This window comes from Asterias rubens, chromosome 14 (assembly GCF_902459465.1).
Source record: "Asterias rubens chromosome 14, eAstRub1.3, whole genome shotgun sequence".
NCBI classification, from domain to species: domain Eukaryota; kingdom Metazoa; phylum Echinodermata; class Asteroidea; order Forcipulatida; family Asteriidae; genus Asterias; species Asterias rubens.
The window spans coordinates 9073272-9088959 of NC_047075.1; the positions used below are offsets into that span (position 1 = coordinate 9073272).

The following is a 15688-nucleotide window of genomic DNA, read 5'->3' on the forward strand; positions in this document are numbered from 1 at the left end:
CGAATTCCAACAGAAAACAAAAACCGGCCATGGAGTTCAAAGTAAAACTTGCTTTTACTAGATTGAACACAAAGACATGCCAAGTATTTTGAAATGTTGAAAAGAGTTTGAGAAATTAATTGTGGTACCAACAAAGTACACACACCTTCATGCAAAGAAAAGAGAATTGACGTGGTTCAAAAATCAATGGAACCGTTTATTATGATAGAGACACCAGTTCCAATAGACCTTTATCATGGTGCAGACATCTTGAATTACTCCCATTGATATCAATGTAACCAAACCGAGACTGGCAGAATAAAATAGTCTGGTTCCTATCTGCAAAATGATTACTAGCATACATTATTTTTGTTTGATATGAGAAGCATGACCAAGTTGGAGGCAAGTTGGACCAATATGTACAAGCGTGAAGGTACGGTAAAGTTTCGACAATAATTATTGTTCAAGCATTGTTTAAAGGAACACGTTGCCTTGGATCGGACGAGTTGGTCTTTGAAAAGTGTTTGAAACCGTTTGTTATGAAATGCATAATGATTAGAACGATATTTTAAAACTAGAATATAATGATCCACACAAGTATCACTCGACATTGCGTGGTTTTCCTTTTACATCATCGACTAACACGGTCGGCCATTTATGGGAGTCAAATTTTTGACTCCCATAAATGGCCGACCGTGTTAGTTCATAAATTAAAAGGAATCCTTACTGAGGTGCTGTAGTTTTTGAGAAATGAGTAAAACAATGTCATGAATACGTTTGTAAATGCTTAAAATAATGTTCGTCTCATAAGAGAAAATTATTTTCATGACATTGTTTTACTCATTTCCCCAAAACTAAAGCACCTCAGCACGTAATATTTTCATGGAAGCTTTCTACTATCATTATCTTCAAACTGTGTAAGTTTTAGTGTACATCTGTGGACATTGTGTTTTTTGTTCTACAAAAGTTACATACACCCATTAATTATTGTTTATTCATGTTCCCAAAAGCTTTATTTCTAAAAAATACCACTTCCAGGTGACTTTAAAGGAGGGCGCTATCAGAAGAAAATAAGCAGTCCGCCACGCGCAACCCATGCAAGCGCTAACTGTTGAATGAGATATTTTCTGGTCTAGCTATGGATCAAATTAATTGACGCGCGCCCCGAGTAGGCCTATTTGTGATAAGATATTTAAATGGGTGCACCCTCCTCAAAAATATTGAAGTATTGAAAAACAAAGTATATTCATAAAATAATACCTCAGACAGTTTCGCTATTCCTATTGGTGGAGAGCGCGTCACGTGGGTGTGTATAAACCTTTGTTTATGACCAGTGTTAACAACGTGGGCGTGACACGCGAGCTTATAAGACAGGTTCATTCCTATTGGTCGAGAGCAACGGCCAGGATAGTTCATAGATATATAATTAAAATAACTAGATCGGCCGCGCGTACATACACGCCATTGCCTGTGTAGAAACAGTTTTTGTTCACCATGGACGCGGTAAAAATGTCACGTTCGAAAGGCGACGTGCGGAAATGAACACGGGAGATAGGCCTTTGACGCGCTAAATGTCACGTGCTGACGGCAAAAAGTCACGTGCTGACGGCAACGCACAGAAAATGTACACGGGAGATAGGCAATGGCGGCCCCCATGCCAGAACCCGCGTATGTACGCGCGACAGTTGTGCCACATCACGCGATACGCGCGACGCGCACAGCATTCCATTATAAAGAGTTGTTTACCCGAGGGCCTTACCATTTCATAGCTGGAGGGGTGTTGTGTTGAAAGAAATCATTGAACAATTATTAAACAAAATGTGCATTTTTTATTTTACTTTTTTGACCAAAGGTGTTGATGTTTATTGACAGAAAAGGTATTTATGAATGGGAATCAAACTGTGTTGAATCGGTTTTCAACTAGTGGTTTAAACCCGCCGAGGCCTGGCATGGTTCTTGTTAATTTACCTTGACTTCGCCTCGATAAAATTATCAAGAACCAGGCAGGCCTCGTTGGGATTAAACCACTTGTTGAAAACCTCTTCACCGCACATTGATCCCTTAAGAAAAAAATACTTGGAAGTCTCACAGCTTTTTACAGAGGACAATTCATTTTGACTCTTCAACTTTATCTTCTAGGCCTACTCGTATCATACCACTTTATGTGCCCATCGAGTTTATTCCCTCTCTAACTCAAACGTCACGAGCATCAATTAAACAAAAAATGTCGGCATCCCTTCACCTCTCTCAGCGAAGTATTTTCAAAAAACAACCGCGGGGCCAAGCTAGCCAGAGCCGAATCCAACACAACCGTGGTTTCGAAAAGGGCACAAAAAAACGGTGGGGGCGACAAAATCAGCGCCCTCAAGTGTCGAAACAACTACTAACAATCTGGTTTCCGCCGCAGACACCGGTATATCGCGTAGTGATAATGGAAGAATCCCCGTCTCCAGATCTTTCCGCTTTGTTGTGTACAGAACATGCAGAAAGAGAGCTGACGTCGCTCTCATCACCGGCGGAATTGTGGCGTTTTTAAACTTTTTTAGCACATTTTTTGCCAGTATGGTAAGTATTTACCTTGTACCTACAGTTATTGGGAAAAGTGTGGGCTTAGTCAATTAATCTTGGTGGCAACTTACTTAACCGAAATCCTTTGAAAGTTTGAGTTTGACATCCATTTCGATCAACAACAACATAAGTTTAATTGGTGTCAGGACACTTCGTACCTTTGCCACTTCGTACCCTGGACACTTCGTACCTTTTGAAGGTACGAAGTGTCTTTGGACACTTCGTACCTTGGACACTTCGTACCTTCCCTTGAGACACTTCGTACCTTCCCGTGAGACACTTCGTACCTTCAAGGAAACAAAAAATATTTCTAATATCAAATTAATAAATCAATATTTCAAATAAATAAATCATCATACCGACTGAAAGCATGTAACTTAAGAACAACTTAAAAACACTTACAAGAAACACCCAAACACTTCACAACCCCAAGGATATTCCACAAATATTTTTAACAGTAATCATTATTTTTAATGAACTTCACTTTACAGTCCATATCAAATAAATAAATCATAATAAAAATCATAGTAATAAAAATCATAGTAAAACACGTTTTAAAAATAAATACTTTTAACTTAAAAACTGGTATTCCATCTTTTCCTATATATCCGGAAACATCGGATGACGTAATGTACACCGGGCCTCAAAAACTTCAAGCGGAGCGGCGCCCTCTATGGCTGACTGGAACGAATGGCTGATCCGCACGAATGTTACAATATTAAATTATGATATTTTAAACTTCACACTGACAAGGACTTTCACATTTTAGACATTAATAACAATTCATGAGGTATTCAGTTATATACTTTTATAATTTTACTGAAGGTACGAAGTGACTCGGCTGACGGTACGAAGTGACTTATCTGATGGTCACTTCGTACCCCGCCCACGGTACGAAGTGACCAATTTGGGTACGGTACGAAGTGTCCCGAAGGTACAAAGTGTCCAGGGTACGAAGTGGCAAAGGTACGAAGTGTCCCACATCCGTTTAATTTAAGGAAATTGTTTCACAACCACAGAGTTATATATCCTCCGCTTACCAGTTTTCACGCTATTATGCCTTTTTCTTTGAATTGGGAAAAAAATAATGATGCCATATATCAACCCCTGCCCTAATTATCTTTATTTGTTAATATGAAGTATGCAAACATATATTAAAACTTGATGGACATTGAAATGTTCACACCACACACCGATCTTCGATGACTTCAACTGGCCCCATTTGTTTCGAGTTTTTCCTGTTTTCACGGCAAACGAGAAAGTATGGTTTCCCGGTGAAGCGAGACTCTTAGTATGACTCTATAGCCAGCAGTTGCCTTCATTTTACTAAAAATATTTTTTTATTAAATTTTCAAAGTTACCATGGTAACTTGCAAAAAATTAAAGAAAATTATAAAAATATAAAATGTGTGAATAATTACTGGCTTCCAAATCTGATTTTTTTTTCCTTTTTTCTTTTCTTTTTTTCTTAATATTTACAATAAAGCGTATAAATAAACAGTGATAATTGAATCAACAACTGATGTTTAAATTTTAATATTAATAATAATATTGATATGAGGGTTAAAAACAAAAAAAATCTCCAAAAATATTAGAAAATGATATAAGGCACATGGCTTCTTTAAGCCTCTGTATTTTTTTTCCAGAATGCTCAGCAAAACATTCAGTCACATGATTTTGATCATCATGAATTGTGAATTGAAATAGTGTGTGATGAAACTTTTTCGGTGGGCAAATATTTTTATATGGCCTCAACATTATGACATGTTTTTGAACCTTGTAGAAATGCCTAAAATACCAAACTTTTTGCATTTACAAGTGCAAATGACCAGTAGAGCTTTACGTGTTTCTAAGTTTTGGTCAAGGGAGAGGAGACTCTTTGCTTGGCAAATAAAACCACACAATTTTTATCTAGGGACTGTTTACATCGCGCACATGCAGAGAGGTAAAAGATTTGCCACGATTTTAGGGACACCTCGAAAACAGGACCTCCTACGATATAAATAAGAACTAGAGGGCGCACGAGTGATGCTTCGTGCACAAACGCCACGGGACTGCAAGATGACAAGCGCGTCATTCTGCACGCGCGTTGAATATGAAATACACGTTTGAGGTTTTGTTTTATTGAACGGTCACGCGATGCTGTTTGTTCAACTTACAAAATGGCCGCACAAACACACGCTGTGAGATAGCTGTTTTGTCAACTTAGAAAATGGCCGTCTGCTCGCATACCGGGGTGCGTATATAGGCCAGTGCGCGCTCTAGTTATTATATATAACTCTATGTTCACAACACAGCACAGTAGCTGGGGCGCTGTATTCCTTTTTTCGAATTTTGACATTATCGGTTGTACCTAGCGCCCCAGTCAAAACCTTGCAGGTTTTGATAAAGTGCCACATTTTCATAAAAAAATCATACATGCCACACCAAAAATGCCCCTAAATGACGTAAGTATCAAACGAGTTGCCTTCAAAATTCAAAACTGCCAACTGGCTTCTCCATATGTTTTAGATATAACTCCAGGCGTGAAATTGCACTGACGAAAAAAATTCCGGCTAAAAAATGATGAATTTTGAGCAATCCGCTGGACCTATTAAGAGCCGTTGTTTTGCTGTGCTGCGATGTGCAGTGCATTGTGGGTCCGGACCATTGATATTATTTCTTTTTCCAGGACGAACGTGGGTGATAAACCCATTATCTGCACACGTCCGTTCGTCATAGAAAGAAGAAAAAATATGCGATCCGTACTTTGTGTACAAAACACATGTCCACCATCTGGGAACCACGAAATACTGGTACCCTGTGCGTGCGTATTTTTTTCTTTCTATGACGAACGGATGTGTGCAGATAATTCGTTTGGTATTTCCGTCATGCATTTTTGGTGTGACATGTATGATTTTTTATGAAAATGTTGCACTTAATCAAAACCTGCTAGGTTTTAGCTGGTGCGCTAGTACGACAGAGAATGTCGAAATTCGAAAAAAAAAGAGTACAGCGCCCCAGTTACTGGGTCTAGCCATCATCATCATCATCATCATCATCATCATGCCATCCCATCCACACTGAGGCAACCCCACACTGTGTTGACATCCCATTCATTGTGCATAGCCCGGTATGATGTGTTTTTATACTTTTTTTTGCTGGCGTAATACAGATTGAGAAGTTTATGTAGGTCAGTTGCGATAGCTGTGACCCTCCATCCTCCTGACATTAAAGTTGCTAACACATACATCGGTGTATGGGTAAAAACCAAAATGAATATTCTTTATCCTCGATGCAAATTATTTTAACATAACAAACAGCACTGGATACTATTGGTAATGCTCAATCAAATCAGTTGTTAGCATACAAAATTACTTGTTAGCAGCACAGTTCTACAAATGGGGAGCTGTTGATAGTATAAAACGGTTGTGAAGTTACGGTTGTGAAGTTACGTCGTTTTTTTGAGAAAGAAGTTATTTCTCACAAAAATCTTTGAATTTGATTTTGAGACCTCATAATTCGATTTTGAGGTCTCAAATTCAAGCATCTAAAAAGCACACAACTTCATGTGACAAGTGTGTGTTGTTTTCTTCCATTATTATCTCAAAACTTTAATGACCAATTGAGTTCAAATTTTCACAGGTTTGTTATTTTGTGCATATGTTGAGACACACCAAGTGAGGAGACTGGTCTGTGACAGTTACCGAAAATGTCCAGTGTCTTGAACTCTTTTTCATTTGTTCTTCTTTTGTTTCACTACGTACAGGCCTCGTCCAAGACGCTTGAGATCACCCAGGAAGCATGGCTCGACAAACTACAGAGTCTCCACATTACACGCTCAGATATGAACAAACTCATTATGGACTACCTGGTCACTGGTAAGACTTGCTCTGTCTGACTCTCTTACTATCGGTGAAATTTCGTTAAAGGATTTGGGTACTTTTTATAGGACACAAGATATTAATGGTAGAAAGCTTTCCTTAAAATGTTACTTGCTGAGGTGCTGTAGGTTTTGTGAAATGAGTAAAACGAGTCACAAAAACATTCTACAGGGACAATCGTGTTTAATCAAATCGTGTTTTTTTCTTGTCACTAGAGGGCTTCAAAGAGGCAGCGGAGAGGTTCCAGGACGAGTCTGGTACCCAACCTGCAACCACCCTAGACTCTATGAGTGAGAGGGTTATGATAAGAGAAGCAATTCAGGAGGGCAGGATAGAGAAAGCCATAAGTCTGGTCAACGACATCCATCCAGAGCTACTAGACAATGATCGTTACCTTTATTTTCACTTACAAGTAAGTAGCATTTGAAACTTTGCATAGACCTCATCGCAAATACTAGGTACACGCGCCTTAGGCTTGGAAGGAGGTGCATGCTGGTCATGCTGGTCATCTTATAGGTGCGTTGAATTATGAGGCGTTGAAAATGGCACGAGGGCACTGTTCGTCAAAGGTTCAGGTGCGCGTAACATGATGCGCCAACGAGATCCCAAATTTATTTTTATACTTCGTTATAAGCCCAACTGGAGGTTTCAAAAAATGTTTTACTTTTGTTGGGACGAGCTTGGCGCACATTTTTGTGTTTACAGGGAATGTACTCGAGGGTCTTTTGGCCCAAACTTTGATAACTGGTAACTCTAAAACCGAAAGCGTCAGCAAACTAAAATTTTGGATTTATTCGTTTGGTATGATGGTATATCACTCTATATTTTTAGAAGAAGATCAGCGAACCCATGAATCACACCCCCCCTCCCCCCAATTTGGTACATTCTTACAGGCAGGGACTCTTACTAAAGCCCAATTCATACTTCCTGCGAATGCTTATTGTGATGCGAATGCTTATTGTTATGCGAATTTCATTGCGTCACAAAGGGAAAAGGAGCGCGTATTGTTTGTTGCGTCACCAAAATTCGCTTCGCATTCGCAGGAAATATGAACATGGCTTAAAGGCAGCTTCCCACTTGCTGTATCTCAACATATGCATAAAATATCAAACCTGTGAAAATTTGAGCTCAATCGGTCAGCAAAGGTGGGAGATAATAATGAAAGAAAAAAACACCCTTTCCACATGGAGCCGGCGCTTTCAGTTGCTTGATTTCGAGACCTCAAATTCTAAATCTGAGGTCTCAAAATCGAATCCGATGAAATTACTTCTTTCTCAAAACCTATGTCACTTCAGAGGGAGCCATTTCTCATAATGTTTTATACTATCAACCTCACCCCATTACTCGTTAGGTAAGGTTTTGTGCTAATAATTATTTTGAGTAAATACCAATAGCGTCCACTGCCTTTTAAACCACACAACTTCGTGTGACATGGGTGTTTTTTCTTTCATTATTATCTCGCAACTTCGATGATCAATTGAGCTCACATTTTCACAGGATTGTTATTTTATGCATATGTTGAGATACACCAAGTGAGAGGACTTGTCTTTGACAATTATCAATAGTGTCCAGTGTCTTTAAAGGCAGTGGACACTATTGGTAATTGTCAAAGACTAGCCTTCACAGTTGGTGTACATCTCAATATGCATAAAATAACAAACCTGTGAAAGTTTGAGCTCAATCGGTCATCGAATTTGCGAGATAATAATGAAAGAAAAAAACATCCTTGTCACACGAAGTTGTGTGCTTTCAGATGCTTGATTTCGAGACCTCAAGTTCTAACTTTGAGGTTTCAAAATCAAATTCGTGGAAAATTACTTCCTTCTCCAAAACTAGGTCACTTCAGAGGGAGCTTTTTCTCACAATGTTATAAACCATCAACCTCTCCCAATTACTCGTTTCCAAGTAAGGGTTTATGCCAATAATTATTTTGAGTAATTACCAATAGTGTCTTCTGCCTTTAAGAGATGTTTGCATGAACACCATGTAAATATCTCCTTGAGTAGTGTTCAACTTTCCAATAGTCTGATTTGTGGCAGCATAAAACCACACTTGGTAACGAGTAATGGGGAGAGGTTGATAGTATAAAACCTTGTTAGAAACGGCTCCCTCTGAAGTGAAGTAGTTTTCGAGAAAAAAGTAATTTTCCACGAATTTGATTTCGAGTTCAAGTTTAGAATTTGAGGTCTCAAAATCAATCATCTAAACGCACACAATTTCGTGTGACATGGGTGTTTTTTTCTTTCATTATTATCTCGCAAGTTGAGATACCCCAACTGTGAAGGCTAGTCTTTGACAATTACCAATAGTGTCCACTGCCTTTAAAGGCACTGGAGACTATTGGTAATTACTAAAAATAATTGTAAGCATAAAAACAGACTTGTTACAAGCAAAGGAGACCTGTTGATAGTATAAAACATTGTGAGAAACGGCTTTCCCTCTGAATTAACATTGTTTTTGAGAAAGAAGTAGTTTCTCACTGAAATATTTGAATTGAATTTGAGACCTCAGCCGAGGTCTCGAATTCAAAGAATCTAAAAGCACACAACTTGTGCGACAAATGTGTTTTTTCTTCCATTATTTTCTCGCAACTTGAACGACCAATGGAGTCAAATTTTCACAGGTTTGTTGTTTTATGCAAATGTTGAGATACACCAAGTGAGAAGACTGGTCTTTGACAATTACCAATAGTGTCCAGTGTCTTTAACCCTCGAACAAGTCAACACAGTGACAGCTGACTAATTGGTTTTTCATCTGCCACATCTGGAAACAAAATCCACTGGACCTGCTATTTCAGTTTATCCTGTGGAATCGCAGACTTTGGCGCCCAATTTAGCCTGGGATTAGAAAAATAAAACTAGTTAGTCCATAAGTGGCGTGTCTTGGTGATTGCTGTCACTTTACAGTTTTTGTATGGTAAATTTTTTTTTTTTATTCTTCCAAAATTAAATAAATACCATCCACATCTCCTCAGGATTCTTATAGCATTCATAGAAAGTTAGAAAAGACATTTTAAACAGAATTAATTTTTCATATTTCTGAAATTAATTTTCATATGCGCAAAACCCCATAGTGACTGCAATCACCAAGCCACGAGTCCACGTTAAAAAAATATAGGGGGCGCTTTCCAGGGTTACCACTGCTATTTTTTCTTTTAATTTTTACAGCAACAGTACCTCATTGAGCTGATCCAGAATGGCCAGCTGGAGTCGGCCCTAGAATACGCTCAAACTCATCTTTTTTCTTGTCATTTTTACAGCAACAGTACCTCATTGAGCTGATCCGAAATGGTCAGCTGGAGTCGGCCCTAGAGTACGCCCAAACTCATCTGGCAGAGAGGGGAGAGGAGAATGTTGAGATCTTACCGGAGTTAGAGCGAACACTAGCCCTCCTTGCGTTTGAGAATCCCGAAATGTCACCCTTTGCTGATCTATTACACCCCTCACAGAGACAAAAGGTGAGAGGACTTGATTTGGAAGTCTAACCAAGATTCTCCAGATTTTTTTATTTTTTTTTATTTTTTCAAAACTGTTGGGTGTTCTAGATCCCAATTTTCTTATATTTGGCTGCTGATCGTTGAAGTGAAAAAAGGTCTTTGGATTGTTTTCTAGTGTTTTTCTTGGTTTTAAAATCCCAACTGTGCAATCTGTATTTTTGTTATAATGTGACCCGCTCTGTGAAAATTAGTCACATGTAGGCAATTTCAGGAATTGAGCCATTTGCATGGCTGGAAAGAACACATCAGCAGCAGTAATTTGGTATGTGTCTAAGCTTTGGGGTGTATCGCGTTGCTGAGTTACTCCCGTTTGAAATTAGCCACTACACCATTTTTTGTGAAAAACGAATTACGAGTAAAATGATATTTTAAACTACCATTGTGTGCAAAAGGATACAAATTAGATATAAGTATGATCACAAAATTGTTGTATTCATAGCTTTATTGCCTAAAAGTAAGTTTTCTAAAGGTTAACCATGCAACTAAAGAAAAAACAGATTTTTTATATATTTTTTTTTATTATACATTTTCCACATTAAACTGTTCATAACTTAATATTGCATTGGGCGACATGTTACTCATTTTCACAGAGTGGGTCACATATATTGTTTTAAACGATATCCCCAAACTCACAAGGCCGGGGGCTGAAACAGGGTTACCCCTTGCACAAACCGTAAGGCATTAGTATTATCCATGAGAAGCCTGTATGGTAAAGAGGAATGCACTTACAGGATTTGGGTACTTTTTGTGACCCAAAACACAATGTCCACAGATTTACATTAAACTTACTTTGTTTTAAGATAATGATAGTAGAAAGCGTACCTTAACATGATACTTGCTGAGGTGCTTTAGTGTTTGAGAAACGAGTAAAACAATGTCATGAAAATACGCTTTACATGCTAAAATAATTTTCGGGGTTGAACAAAGAATTGACTAGAGTGGGATTCGAACCAACGACCTCCGGATTAACGTGCCGGCGCTCTACCAACTGAGCTATCTAGCCCTATATTGGCGGTGTCCCTATTTTGTCAATATCTTTGTTCGGGGGTGCCAGTCAATAGCAAAACAACCATTAACTGCCGTGTAGCCAGGGATCACACCCAAATTACGATACAACCTGGGAAGCGGCAGCTACGGGATCACCTTAAGGGGATGCGACTTTTTGTTTCAGATATCAATATAAACCACAAGGGAAACTGACTGGGTAAATAATTTTCATCTCCTGAGACGAAATTTTTTTTCGTGACTTGTTTTACTCATTTCTCAGTGAGGAATATTTTAAGGGATGATTTTTACCATCATTATCTTCAAACTGTGTGAGTTTGATTTAAATCTGTAGACTTTATGTTTTTAGCCCTACAAAAGATACCCAGACCCTTTAACTTTCCGTCTTATGATTTCTCTGATGATTTTTGTTTTTTCAGGTCGCAAGTGAATTGAATTCCGCCATCCTTGAAGCTGAGAGTCGAGAGTCCATGCCCAAACTTGCCCATCTCCTTAAGCTCCTGCTGTGGTCACAGGAGCAACTCGACAGTAAGAAAGTCAAATTCCCAAAAATGAAGGACCTGGCAAAAGGAGAGTTTCAGGGACCAAAATGAGGTGGATGGTAGGCGTTTGGACGTATTTTCGTGTCACAGACCAGGGCCCAATTCTAAGCTTACAAATTCTACGCTTACGATCATGATTCCCCGCTTACCTTGTAAGCGTAGAATGCCTAGTAACATGGAGTAGAAGCCAAAATTCACCGCTAACTTGTGAAATACACTAGCCGTAAGCACAGAATTCCCTGCATCCGTAAGCACTGATTTTGTGCTTACGGGGGGAAGCAGAGCCATGAAATTGGGCCCTGGAATTTCATCTATGAACATGTTGAAAAGGACAAGGCCATTTTCATTTTGCAAAGTGCACATCCATAGACCTTTTCGCAAATACTGGGGCGCGCGCGTAAAGCTAGTAATTAGGTGCATTGTGGTCTAGCTGGTATCCAAATTTGATCCATATCTATCCCACAATGCACCTCATTCAACAGTCTGCGCTTGCGCAATGGTATTTGCGAAAAGGTCTTTTGGAAAAATCTTGGAAGTCAATGGGTAACTTTTGAATGGCACCAAGGCCAAAACAAGGGGCAGCGGAGTCTATGGTCTCCAAGGCCTGCATGTAATTCCAGGCCTGGTGTTAGTGTAAGCTTGGGCGATATCGATTTATTTTATTCACGATATATCGCCGACAATATATCGCGATACTCGATATAATCGCGATTAATGAAATTTGACATCATCAGTCTTAAAACTCCAAGTGAAAGTTGTAGAAGAGACAGTCCTAGCATAAGAGAGGTGTTCTAATGACCTATTCTTCTGGTTTTACTCCAAACCTATGGGGTGCAAGATGTCTCAGCTAGCAAATACATCGCGATATTTAATTGATATTGCGATATATTGCGACTATCGCGATATATCGATATTTCGATTAAAACCAAATCCATCCGATATCGAAATCGTTTCCAAATTAATATCGCGATATTCGATAATATCGTGATATCGCCCAAGCTTAGTGTCAGTGGTCATTATAGGAAAGCTTCATTAAAGTTTCAGGTGTCATGTGCTTTTGCTGTGGTGCCCTTTGCAAAGTTCTAGTGCAAATTTATGTTTTCCTCATAGATGTGCCCCTTACTAGAGAAAAATTGCTGTCCCCCTTCAAGAACGAAATTCAAGGCCTGAAGATTTCCTGAGCTTAGCCACAAAAACTCGGTAACTATAATTAATTTAGTTTCTGAGTTTTTGTTTTGTATATTGTACCCTTTTCACCAGTGAGTGTGTTCACATTCAATTACTTGTTGGGTCATTAAATTTAATGAATGAGCAGTCCATCTGCTTAGAGGGTCAGCGGCCAGCAGCCCTACTGCAATTAGTCCACTGTTGGAAAAAGGAATTACATGGAGATAACAGGTGTGAGTTGCAAGATGAAAAGGGTGTCTTATTCTAGCTTCTTTCTTAAAAAAGCTTTCCCATAGTTATATTTCCATAAACAACAGCTGAAATCCATTTTCATAGAGCTGAAAGCAGAACAACCTGCTTAAAAATTGTTCAAAGAAAATAAGCAGGTATTTGGGCCGATAACCTTTTTCTGTTGAGCATAAGTTTGTTGTGCTTAGCAACATTTTCGGCTTAAGAAACTTTATGAAACCGACCTCTGGTGTCTCCCTTGTGCTTGGGGTACAACAATCCTTTGCACAGAGCCCTTGTTTGAGTTTATAACATTACAACAAAATCATGATGCATTTTTGTAAATTAATAACTAGTTTTGTTATACTTAAGTTCTCTCCCTTTTGGTAATTACTCAAAATAATTGTTAGCATAAAGACTTTTTGGGGTAACAAGCAATGGCGAGCTGTTGATAGTATAAAACATTGTGAGAAACGGCTCCCCTTGAAGTAATGTAGAATTTCGTGAATCGTTTTCATGAATTTTCCACGATTTCGAGACCTCATAATTATATTTTGAGGTCCGAATTTGTGTGACAACGGTGGTATTTCTTCCGTTTTTACCTCGCAACTTCGACGGTCAATTGAGTAAAAATTTTCTCAGATTTGTTGTTTTGTGCATAACCATGTTGAGATACAGTAAGTAAAGACTGATTTTTGACATTCCCAAATGTGTCCAGTTTCTTTTAAAATAATCAAAAAGTTGCAAAAACCAATGGTATACTTTTCCTTTCATCTCAAAATGGCAGAACATGGATTTATACTTTTCCTTTCATCTCAAAATGGCAGAACATGGATTTATACTTTTCCTTTCATCTCAAAATGGCGAACATGGATTTTTTTGTCAGTGATATCACGTGTAAAATCCTCAGTGCAGGGTGTCTTCAAAATGTTTTAATCATAAATTTATGCATCTTAATTATCAGTTATTTGTGTTTGTTAATATTAATTGTCATTTTATTTATATTTTATTCTTTTTTTGTGTAAATAAATTTGTTTACTTATGTGTAAAGAATAGTAATAATAATAAAAGAAAGACAGAACAGGAAAATGAAAAGAGTCTGTTGTACTGTCTGTTTTTTGCTATAGCGTATACTTTAAGTTCCAATTTTTGTTTTAAATCAACCTATTTAATAGCAAAATGATATGCAACTTTTAGTAGAATTTTTTATTTGTTTTGACTAAATTGTTTAAAAACCCCTTTTCAACGAAGGTCCACCCTACAGGCAGTGGACACTATTGGTAATAACTCAAAATAGTTGTTAGCATAAAAATTTACTTGGGAACAAGCAATTAAGAGCTGTTGATTTAATGAGAAACGGCTTCCTCTGAGGTAACGTAGTTTTCGAGAAAGAAGTAATTTTCCACGAATTCGATTTCCAGACCTCTAAATTAAATTTTGAGGTCCCGAATTTGTGTGACAATAAAATTGTGAGAAACGGCTTCCTCAGAGGTAACGTAGTTTTTGAGAAAGAAGTAATTTTCCACGAATTCGATTTCCAGACCTCTAAATTAAATTTTGAAGTCCCGAATATGTGTGACAATTATTGTGTTTTTCTTTCTTCGGTTATTATCTTGCAACGTCGGCGACCAATTGGGTTCAAATTTTTAATGTTTGTTATTTTGTGCATTATTGAGATACGCCAAGTGTCTTTGACAATATCAAATGTTTCCAGCAGTGTCTCCAGTAAGGAAAAGTGTGTGTTGTTTTTTCCCGTTTATTCAAATGAGGCACCCAGTTGGCATTCAGCCAGGGTACTGTGTGGATTGGGTGTTCAGTCTTACCATGGAGGAAGGAAAACCTCCATGGTCTTACCTTACTGCATGGGTTTTTCCTTGGAATATTCTGAGTTTTTCCTCCAAACTTTAAAACATAAACTTTGTCTTCTCACCATTGGGTTCAATGGGAGACTTTGAAACGCCAGGTGGCAGCAGACTTACCAGGTAAATTTTCATTGTTGACGTAGTTTTGAGCATGCGCACATTACCGAGAACCCCGGATTTTACCTGGTAAGTCTGCTGCCACCAAGCGTCCCAAAAGTCTTCCCTTGATTAAGTGCATTTTTTCTGATCGAGGGTATTAGACTTGATTTCAAGTTTGAGACCGGTTATTTCTCTGCATCAGCCACGCGGAATTCTATGGGGCGCCGTCTGTCCATGTTTTTACCATGGTTTATAGCAATTAGATGTAAACCATAGAAAGTGTTGCCAAATCCTTTTTATGGTTTACATACCAGTAGTATTTGTTGTTTGTAAGTTTTATGGTTTACAAACCATGAACATGCAATAAACATTTGTAAATCATGGTTCATAAACCATGGAAATTAACGCATCTTAAAACATGGTTTATAAACCATAACAATTGAAGCATCAAATTCATGGTTTTACAATAATCATGGTTTGTAAACAACTAATATTGACTAGTCTTGTCTAGAGTCTGTGCTCACATGGTGAGATCTAAATCAGAGAAACAGAGCGCCCGCTAGCGTTCGTTCATTACAAGCGTGTACAGTTTTTGCCGTGCATAATCGGAACGTTGGTTGTGTGTGACCGCGCAACACCAATGGTCTTGGAACCAAGACTACTAACTGACAGACGGCGCCCCATTGAATTTCCCCGCAGATTTGCTATCGCACGCTCCCTTAGGTTCATCCACAAGAAAGCGCCGTTTCAGCCAATAATGTATTGGACCGCAGAACATGTCTGTGATCAGGACGACTATAATATTGTAAAAAAAAAAAAAAAAAAAAAAACGATCACAGGCTTGGAACCAAGTCTACAGTGTAATTGGCTTCACAACCA

General features: G+C 38.4%; 1 protein-coding gene across 2 annotated transcripts; it reads left to right on the forward strand.

Annotated features, from left to right (window-relative positions):
- The first annotated feature begins 2459 nt into the window (after positions 1 to 2459).
- On the forward strand, positions 2460 to 11651 carry LOC117299394 (glucose-induced degradation protein 8 homolog). 2 transcript variants are annotated; one of them, XM_033782934.1, is made up of 5 exons: positions 2460 to 2544; positions 6296 to 6407; positions 6626 to 6822; positions 9670 to 9867; positions 11331 to 11651. In XM_033782934.1, the coding sequence occupies exons 1-5, from the start codon at positions 2542 to 2544 to the stop codon at positions 11502 to 11504; spliced, it is 684 nt and encodes a 227-aa protein (XP_033638825.1). In that variant the 5' UTR covers positions 2460 to 2541; the 3' UTR covers positions 11505 to 11651. The 2 variants fall into 2 exon arrangements, with proteins under 2 accessions (XP_033638825.1, XP_033638826.1); XM_033782935.1 differs by having other exon boundaries at positions 9676 to 9867.
- The last annotated feature ends 4037 nt before the right edge of the window (positions 11652 to 15688 follow it).